Genomic DNA, 17554 nt, shown 5'->3' with positions numbered 1-17554 from the left:
CCAAAACAGCTGTAGGGGCCTTACCCATGCTCCAGCGGAGCCCTTCAGCACCTCGCCATCCTGGGTCCCCCTTGCCCCTGCCCTGCTTCCTTGGGGGGTGTCCCCACTGGGGACATTGCAGAGGCTGTGACCGTGGAAGCAAGTGTGGGTGCTACCGCTCAGGGAGAGGAATGCTGCTCCCGTTCTGGGAACTGATCTGGCCAAAAACTGCCAGGGGAAAAGCCGGAGGATAACCAAGTTGCACCCTGGGACAGGCAAGACCCAGGGTGCAGCACTGTTGAGGCAAGAGGTGAGTTTGCTGCTGGATTAGCAGTAGGTCCATGCAGCTCCTACTTCAGCATACAACATGCAGCTATTTTTCAGTTAAAATGGGTTTGTGGCCTGTGCTGCTTGCCCCACAGCACTCAGCAGCTCCATTTGCCCCCCTCAAAAAACCACCCACCTGTTCTGTGCTCTCCCCTCTCTGCCTTTTGATTGCCAGCTGACATGCTACAGCCCTTCAGCCCACAGCACCCTACCAGCAAGCCAGTCCCCCACCATCCATCCCTGCACACTGGCACAACAAGGGGCTGCTTGGGGTGTCTGGCTGGGGCACACAGGAGCCTGTGGTGGAGGCAGCCTGTGGTAGACTGGGTGCAGAGTATCACTTACACACTTAAAAACTGCCTTTCAGCGACACAGAGCAATGCCAGCTCCAGTTAAAAGAAAAGGAGTAAGTAACTTAAGTAAATTGATAACCAGTTTGGAAAAGGCCGCCCAGGGAACTGGCTGAATTGCCATCCTTGGATGTGTTTAAAAGACATCTAGATAGAGTGCTCTGGGATGTAGTTTAGAAGTGAACCTGGCAGAGTGGTTGCATTTGATCATCTTGAAGGTCTTTTCCAACCATGATTCTGTGATTCCAATACCTGAAGGGAACCCACAGGAAGGCTGGGGACGGACTTTTTACAAAAGTGTCCACCAATAGGACAAAGGGAAATGGATTTAAGTTAAAGGAAAATAGATTTAGATTGGATCTTAGGAAAAAAATTCCTCAGTACGAGGGTGGCAAGACTCTGGAATAAATTGTCCAGATAAGTCATGGATGCCCCCTGCTTAGAGGTGTTCAAGGCCAGGTTGGATGAGGCCTTGAGTAGCCTGATCTAGTTGAGAGGTGTCCCTGCCCATGGCAGGGAGGTTGGATTAGATGATCTCTAAAGTCCCTTCCAAGCTAGGCCATTCTATGATTCTATGACTACTGGTCATTCTCCTCAGTGCTGTCAGATACTTCCTCTTGACAATCCATTTACTTAGCTGGATTATCCCCAAAGAGGCGACAGCTGAGTTTTTGCTTGACAAGGGAATCATCCACCAGGACATCAGTGAGAAAGAGAGGAAACAAAGATGTCTGAGCAAGAGCCAAGTAACAGGGACACAGGCAGCCGTGGCTGGCAGCTGGTGAGAGCACTGCCTGGAGGGCGAGTGACCAGCTGGGGCAGGTGGGCAGCAAGGCAGCCCTAGTGTTCAGCAAGGCAGGGTGACCTGTAGGGCAGCAGGTACCTCCTGGATGGCAGAGAGCCAGAGAAGCAGCTTGTGATAGTGGATGGGCCGGTAAGCAAGTGATGGATAAAGCTGAAAAGGGTGATTGGGAAGACTGCACAGACAGTGCTGGACTCTAACCTGGAGCCACTGGGAATGGTTCCCTTAAACTACCAGCTTGAGGTGCAGCGACTAGGGAAGTGAACTGGAGAAAAAAAAAAAAAAAGGAAAAACCCAATAGAATCTTGCCGCAAGGGAGCTGGCATTCCCTCTGCCTGAGCTGGATCTCAGAAGCAGCTCTTGCTGCCTTTCACGCAATAGCACAGTCTCCTGCATAGAAAAGTGACAAGCTGAAAGTTTCACAAGGCTTAAATTTCTTTCCTGGATCTATTAAGGGAAGAATAGAGAATTTTATAAGTATATTGGACAGCATCTAAAGTTCTGGGGAAAAAAAAAGTAGTTCTTCTTCTGGAAGTTGCCAAAGGCCTTGGGTTGTCCTGCTGCTGCAACTGGCCTCATCCTGGGAGGGTGTCTGTAAGGGCAGGAGAAGCTATTTATTGAGTACTTTGCTATTACAGGCCAGAAAACTACCTTACCCTCCAAGGGTCTTTACACAGACGTTCATCTCTTTGTACCTGCCTATGAATCTCTGAAAGGATCTTGTCTTTATCACCTGTAACAGCTGTTAAAGTAAATGATAATTAATGCTAATGTGGCTGAAATAGCTTACATGTTACCTACTCATCTCCTTTCAAATGAAAGCCCAGAGAAGTTACTTCAATACTTAAACATCTTATTTTGATATTACGGTGTCTAGACACAATTTACAGCAAATCTTCACTGGCAACAGAATCCAGCCCTTCTATTCCTGCATCCTAAGTTAAGGGAATTGAATCTGGGTAGCTCCATTGTACCCTTCCCTCTGGTACTCACCCACACAAACCAAGGGAGACTGCTAATTCTGGGGGCCTGTGCAAACACTCCAAAGTACAGCTTAGTTCATAATAACCACCTGACATGACGCAGAAGGGGAATGGGAGTCCCTGTCATTTTGAAATAAGTCATGCAAATGAGTTATGGTCCAAAGTCCTCAGTTTTGCTCACTGACAATATCTGTGCAGAATGGAGAAAGGGTTTTGTATTCCAATTAGGAATCTGCCTCTGTATCAAGGGAAGACTGTTCAACTTTGAGCCAGTTATCTAGGATATAAGAAACCCAAGATAAGTCCATTGAGTTTGCAATAGGAAATAAATATCATTACAACTAAAAAAAAGTCAATTGTTATTGGGTTATCATGTAGAAGATTATTTACTTTCCACTCCTTTGCTCTAACAAATATGATGTGTTTGTGCTCAGAAATGCTGGACCGTGTTTTGCCCAGAAAAGTAGGACTACCTACTACAGACACAGCTTTTATATTAACAAGAACAAGGGTAAATAAAAACCATCAAATCCCCATAATGGCTTAGTTGGATTTTGTAATCGCATGTGGCCACTAACTCAGCTCAAATCACTCCAGTCAGGCTTAAATGCACCTCCTACCATGGTGTGACGGCTCTTAAAGCCATCAATGAGTGAATGCTCAAATATGTTTCTCTTCAGATGCTGCAAGTGTGAACGTGGTTTCTTGTTTCTCACCCAGCTGTGGCCAGACAAGGACCTCCAACTTGTTCTGCCAAGATCACAGGATCAGCAGGAGCGTGCATACAGAGGGAGAGGAACCACGGGATACACAGCTTTCTTCAGGAAAACCCAACAGCGACGTGCCATATTTTGAAAAAGGGTGTGCGAGAGAAAGGGAATCTGATTACCTGGCACTGGCTTTCTTTTTTTATCCTCAGCCTGCAGCCATACTTTAATTCCTCAGAGTCAGGTAAGTGAGACAGGATTGCAACAGTAAAATGGTGTTTTTCTGAGATGGTCCAGAATGAGCAGGCAAAGGATCTGAACACTTGGACGTTGACAAGCAACAGCTAGCCAGACCTGCTTTTCTGCTTCAAATCCTTTGGCCCATCTCTGTTTTTATATGAGATGCACAAGAAGTTTTTAAGACTATGAGACAAAATAAAACACACAGCATGTCCATATAAAGGCATTCAGCAAGAAGTGCTGAAATTTATTCAAATTAATTACAATAGAGACCTCTGACTTTGAACTTCTAATTCACGACAGCAGTAAAAAAGGAAATAGTGAAATGGGTTGTATTAAAGTGCAATGATGTGGAGAAAACCATTGAAATAACACAAATGAGGCTGCAGTGAAAAATGAAAGGACAGTCTCATCCTAGCAATAACAGCAATATATAAGTAAATTATGTTACAGATAATTTACAAAATAACTTACATAGACAAAGATAAGTTGAGTCTCATGTTGCCATTCCATTGTTAAATATCAGACTACATATTCCCAGTCAGAATAGTATTATATGGGATAATTAAAAAAAGATCAGAGGATTTCTGTTTTGGAAAAGATGCCTGAAGTAAAACCCTGATTGGCCTTTATGTTGTAGTATTGCAAGAAACCTAAGTGTTTATGAATTGTAAAGTGACACATTCAGCAGCATGAAGACTATAAATACATCTTTTACATTGATACATTATATCTACACACATATACATATCTACACACACATATATATACACACAAGCACACACATGCACATATATATGTGTGTGTATATATATGTTTCAATTTGTACTGACCATGGCCAGCTGCATTTTGATTGCGTCTGGGGTAGGGTTGCTTTCACAACTCGAGAGCAAGATTATTCTTTAGAGTATTTGTTGTTTAAGTTTCCTAAGCTGCAGCCTCTAAAATATAAAATTATGGCATAAAGATAGGTCTCGGTCATCAGTGTCTGATGATTAACAGCAGTTCCCATTGACACAATCTGCTGTGCTTAGTGCTTCTGAAAAATTATGCTCTTAATGTCCATGTTATTTTTCCGTAATACGTTACATGAGTCAGTTAAAAACCCATTTTCATATAAGTAAAAATATTTGAGATGGACAGGAAGGAATGCAATATTCCATACATGCACACAGTTTTGGACTGTTTCTAAGGATGATGTACAAAGAACATCCGACACCATGAAAATTTACAACATTGGCTTACATCATACCTTGAAAAATGGCAAGTTTAACGTCATCCTTCCCTTAAAAAAAATTTTTAAATACTTGTCTGTAGAATAAATCTGACTCTAATAAAGATTTTGTTTTTCTGTGCTCCCCTTTTATAGAAAAATTGTGTCATTGTTTGTTTCTCTATGAATAAATCTACAACAAACACTATTGACTAAAAAGATGTCTGATTTCTCGCCTTCATAGGTTTGTCTGAAGGAAGGCTTTTGACCCATAGTGCAGCCACAGTAGTTTCCTCTGCCTGTAACTGCATGTTAATTGTGAGAGCTGAAGGTAATCATGCAATTACCATTTATTAAGAAATCATTTAGCGAATAAGAACCTATGTGTTTCATTGTGCACCTGTGTAAAGAAAAAAGATACTACTAAATTGCCAAGTCTATGTAAACACAGTGATCCTGGTAAAGAATTTGGTTGTGAGGTCAAAATACCCCAGAGAAAACAGCTATTTCATTGCACGCACCATTAAAAGTTTGGAAAGGATAAAATAATAATTTCTTTTGATGCTGTTGTGGTCAGTGAATTGGTCATGGCTGCATCCCAGTCTCTAAGGGAGCAGAATATCCTGAAGATCCAACAGAAGAAAAAAGGCTGGACCAAACCTCCTTCTTGGTTGCTTTAAGAGTCCCATCCACTGCATTGACTGAGGTATGTCCTTGGAGAACGGTGGCTTTTTGGGAGGAGAATTGTAAACTCTGATTTATTTTCCTCATACCTAGCCTGTACAGTGATTGCTATATTAATAGTTTACAATGAAGAGTTAGCACTGAACACATTTTGCCTGCTCACATTCAGATTCTGGCTGTCATGAAATGATACAGTTCTGCAGAAACCTGATTGTGTACGAGTGAGAAAATATGTTTTATGCTAACAGCTCTGCAGCTTCAGACTTCAGAGCCTCTCCAAGACCCTCATTTCAAATTGTTTAACTTTTATTTACAACTTAACACTCCATGCACTTTTCATTGGGATCTTCTCGGAGAACCTGTAAAAATCACCACTGAAAATACACAAGAGCTGGCAACACAGAACTGCTGGTTCTCTGTTGGAGTCCGAAGTCCAGAGCTCTGCACAAAATGAAAAACTCTGGATGTACCTTCCATGGAAGTGGGGCGAAAATCTTGTGTTAGCCCTTAATGTCCGAGAAGCTGGTGCTGCTGGCATTGCAGCTATCACTGCAACTTGATGATGTGCTCAAAGTGCTGGAGGCAGTGCCTGATTCTGGGAAAGCAAAGGCAAAACAAGAAAAAAAAAACACAAAAGAAAATATGATATGGTGGCTGTTTTTCACAACTAACTTTGCCGAAAGGAATCTTCAGAGAGAAAATCTCATTTAAAAGAAATAGCCTACCAGAGCTGCTTAAGGATTGAGCTGATTTTGAATTGCCTATGAGCATCAGCAGATTGTTTGCTGGGATCCAGCCTTCTCTACCAGTGCTCAGGTTCTTCACATACCTAAAAAAATAGGGGAAGAGAAAAAAGTCAGATTGCTTCATATGATGCCTTTGAAAGTTTTGCCCTAAACATCTGCCTTCCACACACAGTTCTGCGTATAAAAATCTCCAAACACAGATCTGCGTACCAAAGTCCATCCTCCCCTTCACGAATCAGTTGAACTAGTTCTCCACTTTTCACTGTAAATTCTTCAGCAACTCCTTTCTCATAATCAGTCACAACTGTATATTTACCAGGAGTCTAAATGCACACAGAGGAAGAACACAAACACATTATTTCTTTTGAGTACTATAAGGTAGAGTACAGATTTGTTAGAAAATTATAGTATTTTTCCCTTCTTTCTCATGCACATACATGCTGAAGATGGTATAAATATACATACTGAGAGGCAGTAAAACTTTGCTGTTCAATTACATGCAAATTCAATATATGAATTCTCACACCCTGAAAAACATTCTGCAAAATGTTTCCATTACAACAATTAGTTCAAATCTCTACAGGGGAAAAAAAAAAAAAAATCAAAAGAAAAGAAAAAAACCCCCCAAACTCAAAAAAACCAGAACCAAGCTGGCAAACTAGTGACACGATGTCTGTGTGGAAGTCTGTTGGCGTGGTGGCTGAGCAGGTCATCGCTTGACTGCCGCACCGTGGCACGAGCAGTCATGATCTTGTGAGTCTGCAGGTATACGAAGGCACAGGTACAAACACAAGGCTGATTTAAGAGAAGGGGCTATTTCCATCGCCCTAGGAATTTTGCCCAGTGTAGGATTTCAAAGTGGACACTTCCTGGAAGCGTCAAAAGCATTCCTGTGTGCTGCTGAGTGCAATGTAATGGGTATTTGCTGGGCTTGACAGCAAAACATTTCCGGTTACCAGCTTCATCTCGCCTCCCCCTCCTCCTCCTTCTTCCTCCGCATCTGATGAATTCAGTGGTTCCTCAGCGCTAGACCAGCCATCGTTTTCTTCAGATGCATCAAGGGAATGAGAGGTTTTAGCCCAACCTTGGGGAACAAAGAGCCGACCGTTAACTTTGCAGCAGTGAGACACAGTCTAGGAGAAATGTTCTTCCCAGTGAGAAACTCTTAAGTGATCAACACAAATGGAAGGAAAACTGGACATGGGGAAGTTACTACAGCCACTGGGTGAAATTCCCCGCTGGCAGAAGTTGGCCCATTTCTATCACAGCAAGTGGAGTTGTGGCAATGCACAGCTGTGAATTTGGCCCTTTGGACTTACAAAGAAGGAAACAGATGGACAGAATGCAAATTCCCAACTAAAAAGCAAGTACTTCTCTCATACAAAGATGAACCGTGGATAAAAGTTCTTTTTCCTGGAAGGAAGTAAAAGACAGGAACATATACTTTATGGGAAGAAGATGAACACACAGGTTTGTCACCCAAAGCAACCTAATCAGCCTGCTGGAACAAGGGATGTACGTGCACTGCCTTCTTCAAACTGCTGAGCACTTAGAGCCATCAAGAAATTCAGTAAGATACAGGCACTCTGTACTTCATCTGATGAGGCAGCTTATTATTTAAGGGTATTCAGGCTGACACAGGGATACTTAATCAGGGTGACTTATCTTGGTGTTCAGTCACTGCACCAAACACCACAAGAATAATCTCCTGCCTGTAATTTATTGCCAAGTGTTCTTTTTTTCTCTCTCATGGTGAAGCATGTAATTTATCTGCAAAGCTGAAGCATATCCAAAATGCACAAAATTCTTTTCCAAACAAAACTACACTAAGTTTTACTAGTGGGATGCTTTCCACTGAGGTCAGCAGCTGCTAGTAAATGTGTTGCTCTTATAATAAAGAAAAAGTCATAATAGAAGAGGCAAATATTTGTACATAAGATCTTGGTTCAAGCCAAATGGTAACAAGGAAACTCAATGAAAAGAATGAAAGGAAGAACAAACCTCCCAACTTTTATGTAACTGTTAGTCTAGCTGAGAAAGCACCACTATTTTTGCTTTTCACTCCTTCTGAGGCATTTGTTGCATGGCTGGTCAAGCCAGTGCATTAGGAAAAAAACCTGAGCACCTTTAGAGTAAATCCAAAGCAATCTAAGAATCACAGAAGCAAATCACACCCAGAGCACACCAAACAGAGTAGGACTTTTACCTCGCCTGCGCTGCTGGATGACCTGCACAAGGTTAGAAGTACTGACCCATTTGGCCCTGTCCAGGGTTAAGAACGAACTTCCATCTGTGAAGAAACTGAGTAATAAATTTCTGCTGTACTCCATGCAAATTTCCTTGGATTCTCACATCTTGTAGTTGGCTCATGGGACACAGCGGAAACCCTTTCTGTTATTTGCAGGCTAAGAACAATGCAACAAAAGAAAATTTGGTTTCTCCTAATTGTCCCCAGCTCTCATTAGAAACAGAAGCAACGAGTTGCACAAAAGAAAAAGAAAGTGAAATCACTGTAATTACTCTCTGTAGCATCATACTCATTGGCCTGCTCATCTGGAACATTTTAGTTAACAGCTCTAGTTCCTCACCCACTTCCCTTTCATATATTGTGCTGATCCCGTCGTAGCAACACTACTCCTGCACCTCATAGAAGCTGGCACTCTACAGTCAAGATATCCATATAAAAGCTCACCTGATCCTGGGCAGGGAGGGGAAGTGGTCACTATGGTCCTGGTCAGATTAGCTAATTAAAGGCACCAAAACTATGTATGCACATTCAATGTGCATGTGTGTATTCTGTACGGTGTGACTAAATCTCTGTAAAGGCAGGCAAGGTAAGAAAATGGCAGACAGTCTTGAAAGAAGACAAGGTTATACAGAAATGAGTTTAGATTTGATGGTGCCAGGAAAACCAAGAATTCATTAACTGCCTCTCTTCAGAAATGTGCCCACACGTTTCTTCAGAGATAGGATCTATCTGTAAGATGTGATTCTGTCACTTATTCATTTTCTTCAAGCTCACCATGATTAAGTCAGAGCAATGTGGTAGTGAAAGGAAATGAGCTTTGCTTGGGGGAGCTGTGGCCATGATCTGGTGCAGTGTCATCCTGAAATGCCCAGGCTAATTGCCTGTTTATCCTTCTTTGGTTTAGGGATGGAGAAGAGAAAGCGTGAGAAAAGAGATTAGAAGATCCAAGACAGAGAGAGGAGTTACTAGATGTTTTTAAATCATTTACTTGCTTTAGTGGTTTCACAAAGTGAGAAGCTGCTGAACAGGACAGAAAGCCAGACAAGTCTGTTTCAAAGACCCAAAAATTTTACTCTAAATTAGGAATGATCCAGGACTCTCCACACTGGGAAACTCTACCATCTGTGGAAAAGGCCACAAAACACCCTTTGCTTTCTGATAGTATTTTCAGGCCCTCAGGATTTCTGTGGTTCTTGGAGATATCACAGGCTTGACTGGTACCTGGAGAAGATTAACCTTGTAACTCCCATATCCACATTTGGGGAGTTTCTGCATGTGTCCAGCCTGGGATTACACCACCTGCTGCTCAGACAAAGTGAGTGGTTGCATAATTTCCCCAGCACAGTAGCTAAACCTGCACTGTTTCCACAGCTGAGACAAAGACAGAGGCTGTGGAAACCTGGAGAGAGGGATGATGACAGGGCTTGAAACAGCTTCATCCTCAGAACAATATTTTTCTAAAAGACATGGTGACGGAAAAAGAATCAAGAATAAAGGGACCGCTCTCCTTATACTCTCTAGTTAATTAGTCCTAGAGATTTGTAGTCAAGCCTTTGCCAACAACCTTGCTGTTTAGAAATGGGTCATTTAACTGACATACTTTCCTATTCTTTGCTTAGCTGTGGATTGGGAGGACAGGAGGCAAACTGCTTCAAGGGTTTCAGCTAAATCATCTGGAGTTTTACAGGGTGGTAAAAATTGCCTACAATCACCCAAAGAAAGATGAAACAGGACTGTGACTTAGAGTAATAATTGCAGATCTAAAATGGAAATTCCACATGATGGTGATGATGACCACTCTAACTAGAGTACATGAGTTTCTCATTTATTTATTTTCCTTTTTTAAAGGTTAAATCCGCTCCACAAGCAGCACACTGACAGGAGGATGCTAACTGGAAGACAATGTGTCTCACAGCAACTGGATGCCCCATAATTCCAGTAAAGATGCAGCTTCAGGTCATTTCTTCAGGAGAAGATGCCCTCTCCTACAAACTACTTAGACACATGCTACTTCATTTGATGCCAAGGTAAAACTCCAACCAGTTGTGCTATCAAAAAGAGTATATACAGAAGCTGACAGACCTGCTTGGAAAAATTCAGCTGATACCAACACTCTGCTCACAACAGCATCACATAGGTATCCCCAGCGCTCTGATGTAGCATATTACAGGAGGGAGGTGTGGATATTTGTGGAATACAGGTGTGGTATCACTATACCTCTTAAACCAAAAGGAGTTGGGTCACTCACTACTTCGTGTCGTTTAGCTTTTTTGTCAGGACTGGTAGGAGAAGCTGCAGGAGGATGAATAGGCAAAAAACACAGAAGAGAGATATTGAAGAACTGGAAAAAAGAGAATAGGTGGATTGCATGCTAAATACCTTTGAGTTTACACTGGAAAACAAGTGGATTTCTGTAATCACTGTAATCATTTTAGCCATCATTGGTCAATTACAGCAGAAGCAGTTAATTATTTACATGTAGTGATTATTTGAAGATAAATTGACAAAATTATGTTACAGTAATAGATAAAAGTATATGTAAACTTTTCTATATGAACTAGACATCAACTGAATACACAATTTCAATTTTAGACAAATGTTATCAAATTAAGCAATCATTTTTATATAAATCTAGTGCTACAGCAATACCTGGTCCTGTAAGCAGGATCATTGGCAATGTCTGGCTTTTAGCAGAAGGAGATGGAGTTTCTGTCAAGGCAAGCATGGGATATTAGTGCTCACCTCATTAGCATTAGATACATAACCGTAGAGTCTCTCCAGAAAGAACTCAAAGGTAATCAGGTTTTAAAAAGGCATTCTGAAAAGATGCTTGGCAAAAAAGCCAAAAAACCAAATCCATGCTCTTGAACAAGTGCCATCATCTTAATGCAATTCAGAGTGCTCAAAGACAGCTGTTCAAAGCAAGAAATGAGTGTACCAGCACAATTACTTGGCAGGAGGAAGCAAGAAAGGTCTCAGATTCTGCCTGTGCATTTTAGGAGGAAAAAAAAAACCCCAAACCAAAAAACCCTGTTTCTGGAAGCACAGGGAAATTTTTATTTACTTTTGTATCCAGCAAAGCAACATACAGATTCTGCTATAGTCATGCTTTGGGATTTCTGTTAGAAAGGATGCTAATAGAGAAATACTCTAGCAAAACCTTGATTCCTTTTTGCCAAGTATAGGTGCATTTGGGGCAGATCCACTGAAGCTAGGAGCAGGCCAGATGTTTGATCTAAAGACAACCTCCTTCCTCTAGTTTTCCTACAGGATGGGGCACGGTAAGCTCCTTCCTTGGTCTCGATAGTGAGACTGGAGGCACTGGAAACTGAACTCCTTCCCTTGCATCTCCAACAGCTCCACTTTTCCCAGGGGCATCTCCCCCTCCCTCTCTGGAGGCAGTTTCTCTTGAAAACTCCCTGTCAGGGTCTGTGACTCAGTAATGTGGCTTGGACTTATGTGAACAACCTAGTGCATACACTGAAAATCTGTTACACTACACACACATACACAAAGTGATGCTTCAGTTATAGCCTTAAACAGAAAACAGTCAGTCTAGCTTTTTTTGGTTTTGTTTTTTGGGTTTTTTTCAAATTACCTTTCTGACTTTTGAGGTTAGCAAAGCCCTGCAGTGTAAAGCACTTTTTTGACAGTACAGAGCATTCTGAGGTAGAGCTAGTGTCATCTACAAAGGAAGAAAGAGACACAGAAAGAAAAGAGAGAAGGCCATGAAAAGAACAAGGCAAAAAATCGTTCACAGCCCTGCCAGGAAACCTGTATCTTAGGATGAGAAAGGACAACTGAAAGTCCAGATACAACAGAAGAACCCAAGTGGCCAGTTGTTCTCACTACACAGGGGCTTGTGCTGCCACTGTTTTGGTAAATAATCTCCATGATGGGAACCAAAATTCAAGGGAAAAGAACCAATCAAAAGAACACCCCAACCCCTTCAGAACAGGTACTATCAAGAAATTTAACCAGAGGACAAGAACCCTGAGAAGCTGGGCAGCTCTAGGAAATGACTTCCTGCAGGCTCGCACCTCACAACACAGTTCCCAACTCCTTTTGGTGACCCTTCATTCGAGGTGGCTTTGGGCCTGTCCACACCACACAATGTAAAGCAGAATCCCCCAAGCTGAGGGCAGAAGGGACTGGCACGCGGGTGCAGCGTGGGCAGCGCGTTGTGGGGTGGGCTGAAATCCCTGCTCCTTCAGCTGTGATGCTGCCCTTCCCTGCACTACCGTGGCCACTCTGCTGGTGGATCTGCCTGTGCATCGGCAGTGCAGGCATGCTCCTTGCAATTCATAGGAACAATGCACACGTGTAAACTCACCTTTGCATTTCTCAGGGTGCTTTGGTGCTACTGTGGTGCCATAACCTTCTAGGCTTGTGAGATCAGCTTTTCTCTCCTCCATTTTTTTGGTGTTTCTGATGTGGTTCCGTGAAGGACTGCTTATTGGAAGAAAATTAAGACAATCAATCCATCTCCAGCAAATCTGGGTCTGAACAGGGGTGGTGACCTTTGGTCACGGGCTGCCTTTTACACAAAGATAGATGGGCTAAAAGCCACTTATTAGCTACTTTCTGGATCATAGCTTCCAGGACCGAAAAAGTCATTGGTGATAGTGCATTTAAGGACCATGAGTCCATACAAAAGAGAAAGGCTCCTCTATTTTACTGCAACCATACACACTACAGCAGTGTGAGCTACTGAGAAGCTACAGGCACACATTCTGTGCTGACAGTTTCCTCCTGAATGTACTAAGAAAAAAAAAAAAGAGAAAAGGAATAAACTCTGCCCCTCATAACCTCTTAACACAGGAACAGATGAGGGATGAACAAAGAATATAGGTTGGAACTTGCAGCTGGATTCCCATCACACCTCTGGTTGGGAATAGAATGGAGAACAACATCCCACAAATACTACACATTTGGGAAATTCTCCCTGAGCGATAAGTAGATGCAAACCATCCAAGGCAGAGAGCTACTGGTACATATTCGAACACGCAGCGTGTGGGAATGACTGAAGATGTAAGCACACGGGCATATGGATATATACACATATAATGAAAAAATGAGTAGCAAAGGATTAAAAAGAGGTGTCAGAAAAAGGCAGAAAAGCAGCTGAGAGCAGAACAACATACAGATTGGTAGGGTAAAGAGTAAAAAGTAGGAAAATGAGAAAAGCTTGACTCAGAGGTTGGGATACTGGAAGAATCAACATACCAGTTAAAAAAAAAAAAAGAAGAAAAAGAAATAGAAGGGATAGACAAAAGACAATGCCCTGAAAAATACAAAAAGGAAGATAACATGAAATTAGAAAAGGAAGAAAAAAATTATCCTGGTGTAGGAAAAGAACAGAGAAGGAAGGAAAAGGCTGCACCACATAATTCTCTTATCTGGGGTGTGAAGTATATAATTAGCTGTTCAACAAACAGTCCCATAATAGCACCAGCATTTTGGCTGGTGCAGAAAATTACTTCTCTGTGCTGTTCTCTATCAGCCGAAAGAGCCCATGTCACTGCTGGTCAATGTAACAGTTCTGGAGAAGGATAAACCCCACATTTTACCTTTTCATAGTAGGAAGAGACCTAAAAGAACCCCTTAAAACATAGGGGCCAGTATTAGGGGATTGGAGTAATGAAGAACTGCAAGCTAGATATATAAGTATTATTTACAAGACAGCCAGGCTGATCTGACAACCTACTTACCTTGTACAAGATGATGCTGGTAGAGGTAAACTCTGTGTTTGTTCTAGTGTCCTGTGCTGACTAGCTTCTGTATTGGAAGGAAGAAGAACTATTAAAATTTATTTGTGTTTTGAACATTTAAGTTCTACAGTCCTACACACTGAAGGTATACAGAGCAGGTTTTGAAGTTCAAAGAGAAAAAGAGATTAAAAATGTATTTTACCTCTGCATGCCTGCAGTTGACTCGTCAGTACTTTTCTTATCTCATTTACCCAAGTAGCTTTAACTTCAGGGGTTGGTGCCTACCCAAAACCAAATATAATCAGCCATCAAGCAGACAAAGAGTTGCATGCCAAAGCACAGCCTTAGAGGAATCCTTCAAGAATGACAGAGTTCCCTTTTCTGCTCCTTCAGCGAACAAAACTAGTTGTGACAACTGGAACATGCTGGGGCAGAGGCTCTGCACGTGCTACAGTCAAACCCTGGCTCCCAACCCACCCACTGCTCCAGTGCGAGCAACAGGAATGGCACACACAATATCCCCCAGCGATATTGTAAACTGTGACTACTTTTCCCCCCAGAAGACTGTGCATTTGAAATATATTAAGAAGCTACCTTATGAATCTATCTGGTGGTGGTTTGGACTTTTCACCTTCTTCCCCCACCTCCTTTTTCTACATTTCCTCATCACTGTCTATTAGTGATACAACAGAGGAAAAAAATCTCCAGATCTTCTTAGTTAGACTTCCCCCCCACCTTTTCTCTGCCTTTCCCCCTCCCGCTCCCAAATATAGTATCGACATGTTATTTACCTGTATAATGTAAACTTCTTCCCTTGCATTATACCAAATTTCAAACTTTTTTGCATCACCTTTGACATTTTCTGTTATCCCAACTGCTGCCATCTGGAAGCAAAGAGAACAGAAGCTGACCTACCACACAGCAATTATGGTAACAATGGAAGCAGGCGGCTACTGGTATTCTTTGGTACTCAATTTCAGAAAAGGAAAACCACCTTTGGCCTCTTGCTTAAGGAAAAGAATAGCTAGTAACATATGATCCACACATTGAACATAAGAGATTTAGTGTTTTGTATCAGCTTAGCTATCTTGGAGGGAAAGAAAGGTTTAGGTACATTAAATGGAGATTGACCCACAAGACACCTCTTTTAAAATCCAGACCACCAAATCTTTCATCTGTTTAACGCTACCCTGCTCTACATTTTCTGTGTGATTTAATGCAACTGCCATTCAGCCAGACTTGGATTTTCTCAAAGGGTAATTTCCTGCCTACCATCTCTCTAGCAGACAGCAACATGAGGTCACACAGACCTGCAGCACCAGTTAGGTTTGACTAAAAGGGCAAAGTTTCCAGTGTAAAACTGTAACACAGCTCTGCAGGCAAAAAACCTAGAATGTTGTGTTACTGCAGGCTAAGCCCTCAATACCTTGACCTTACTGGACTGCTCAGCGTCTTACATTTAAGGAGTGTTTGTAGCTATAGGAAGGTGCTTTCTCGTATCCCTCTCCATTTTCTTCTCGCTTTTTACAGAAGAGCACTGCTTTCTCGTGGAGGAAGAGATGTCGCTGCATTGGCTTGAAGCGTGCTAAATCTTTCACCTTTGAGTGACCCTTTTTATGATCAGTCCAGACATTGAAGGATCCCTGCATTAAAAGCTTGCCCAGCTCATTCAGGTTTCCCTGGAACAAAGAAAAGCAATATTTATAACTCCAAAGAGATAATATCAGACTAAAATGCATACTCTGAACAGGTCTTTGCAAGTTGTATTGTTCCAAATAATCTCTCACATCAGTGTTTATGCTGGGTTTGGAAATGCAATGAAAAGACAGTCAGTGTTGGATTTTTACACCTAATTTTCTCTCCCTAACACTGTTCAAGGCAGGATTTTAGAGTCAAGAGGAACAGTAGCAGAGATACAGAGATCTACACACATAGAGAGGACGCAACACAATACACATATTTGTTTGTTTGAGGGTTTTATTTCCCAAAACCTTCTGCTCCAAAGTTGCCTATGTTGTGGGTTGGTATTGTTTGTTTGTTTGCTTGGACTGGAAGTTTTGGGTGTAGTTTTACACATAGATATAAAAACTTAGCAGCAAGTCCCATGTGGCAGTAGCCTAAACCAGACTCTGCATGATAATTTTCAGTTTCTAACTCAAGTGTCAAGCAGATCAAAGAAAAAAAACCAACTTGTGCAGACAGAGGAAAATATTATTCATAGCAGCAAAACTTCAGAAGAGCATAGAGAGAGCCATTCTGCATTATTTCCATTGCACAATTTAATTTAAAGGCACATTTTACAAACCATTCTTCTCATTATTAGTACATGGTATAGGGTACACTGTACATATATCCAAGAAATAAATGAAAATAAACTAAAAATGAAGTAAGAATACTGTTACTCACATCATAGCCTGTAATGGCTATCTGGTGCATAGAATCATTAACTGCTTTGAGAATACCCAGAATAGAAGTTAATGCCTCCTGAAGATCTTCAGCACCATCACAGTTCTTACTGTACTTGAGCATTTCCTGAGTGGGCAAGGCAACGACAACACACATACTTAGCTTCGGAAACAGCAGTAACTAGGAATGTTCAAATTTTAATACAATTTGGGCTGAGTTTTTTCCAGCTAACCAGTAAAGTTTTATACCATATAATCTAACAGGTTAAATAGAGACTGGAGTTCAGAAGATCTTGAAGTTTTATTTCCCATCTCTGCTGTTAGACAAATACGCTCCATTCATCCAGAAGTTTTGTAAATTTTACCTAAGAATATTACAAGACTAGCTTTGCAAAGATGTTTCTCATCACAACTGCTAAAAAAACCCACCAACATCCAAATCACCAAACAACATAAAAGGGTACTTATTCTATCTGTTACTTTTTAAAAGTGAACAAATGTAAAAATATAGGTAAATTTCTTTTACTATGTGAATAACGGTTAGGCCTGGGATGCTAGTAACAGACTTAACCTTACTGCAATGAGCACTGTCTACACATTTAAAAAAAGCATCCCTTCTCCAAAGGGCTTATTGAAGAGAGCTGCATCTTCCAATTTGATCCAGATAAACATAGCTGCAAGTTCACCTGGAACTCCCCAGACTCCATGGTATGAGTAAATAAGCATTTACTCTTGGACAGCAGGCAGTGAAGATACTTTAAAACAAAAACCTTTCTAATACTCCTATCTTTATATAGACAATGTAATTACTTCTTTAAAAGCTGTTACCTTCAGCTTGTTTTTAACTCAGGAGTAAATTTGGTCTGAGGTAAATTTTTTTACACTATTGTTAAATACAGTTATTGAAATATGTGTCTATGTGGGAAATATTTCTTACTTCAAACATGTCAAGACCTTATACATTAGTTTAAAAGTTTATGATAATATATTGTTCTCATTTTGCTCTCTCAGAATAGCATGTTTGAGTGAATCACAACAGCATCCTTCATAAAAACACCATACAGTGGTCTCGGTCAAGTGCTTTTCCTAGAATGCATTTCCTAGAAACCAGCAACGGTTTCTTGCAAAGGTTTCTTGCAAAGGTTTCTTGCAAAGGTTT

At 41.4% G+C, this 17554-nt stretch overlaps 1 protein-coding gene across 1 annotated transcript in view; it reads right to left on the bottom strand.

Annotated features, from left to right (window-relative positions):
- Positions 1 to 5785: 5785 nt before the first annotated feature.
- Positions 5786 to 17554, bottom strand: part of MCF2L (MCF.2 cell line derived transforming sequence-like) — a gene marked incomplete at its 5' end in the record, with an annotated part of 38838 nt that continues 27069 nt past the window's right edge. Inside the window, 12 exon segments of the mRNA XM_009874396.1 lie at positions 5786 to 5880; positions 6011 to 6114; positions 6242 to 6354; positions 6988 to 7115; positions 10497 to 10571; positions 11878 to 11964; positions 12613 to 12728; positions 13991 to 14057; positions 14193 to 14271; positions 14782 to 14874; positions 15448 to 15669; positions 16397 to 16522. Of these exon segments, the coding sequence (XP_009872698.1) occupies positions 5786 to 5880; positions 6011 to 6114; positions 6242 to 6354; positions 6988 to 7115; positions 10497 to 10571; positions 11878 to 11964; positions 12613 to 12728; positions 13991 to 14057; positions 14193 to 14271; positions 14782 to 14874; positions 15448 to 15669; positions 16397 to 16522 (1305 nt within the window).

The sequence above is a fragment of the Apaloderma vittatum genome, unplaced genomic scaffold (genome assembly GCF_000703405.1).
Source record: "Apaloderma vittatum isolate BGI_N311 unplaced genomic scaffold, ASM70340v1 scaffold17608, whole genome shotgun sequence".
NCBI lineage: Eukaryota > Metazoa > Chordata > Aves > Trogoniformes > Trogonidae > Apaloderma > Apaloderma vittatum.
The sequence above is the reverse complement of the archived record's forward strand: the minus strand, read 5'-3'. Positions and strand labels throughout refer to the sequence as shown.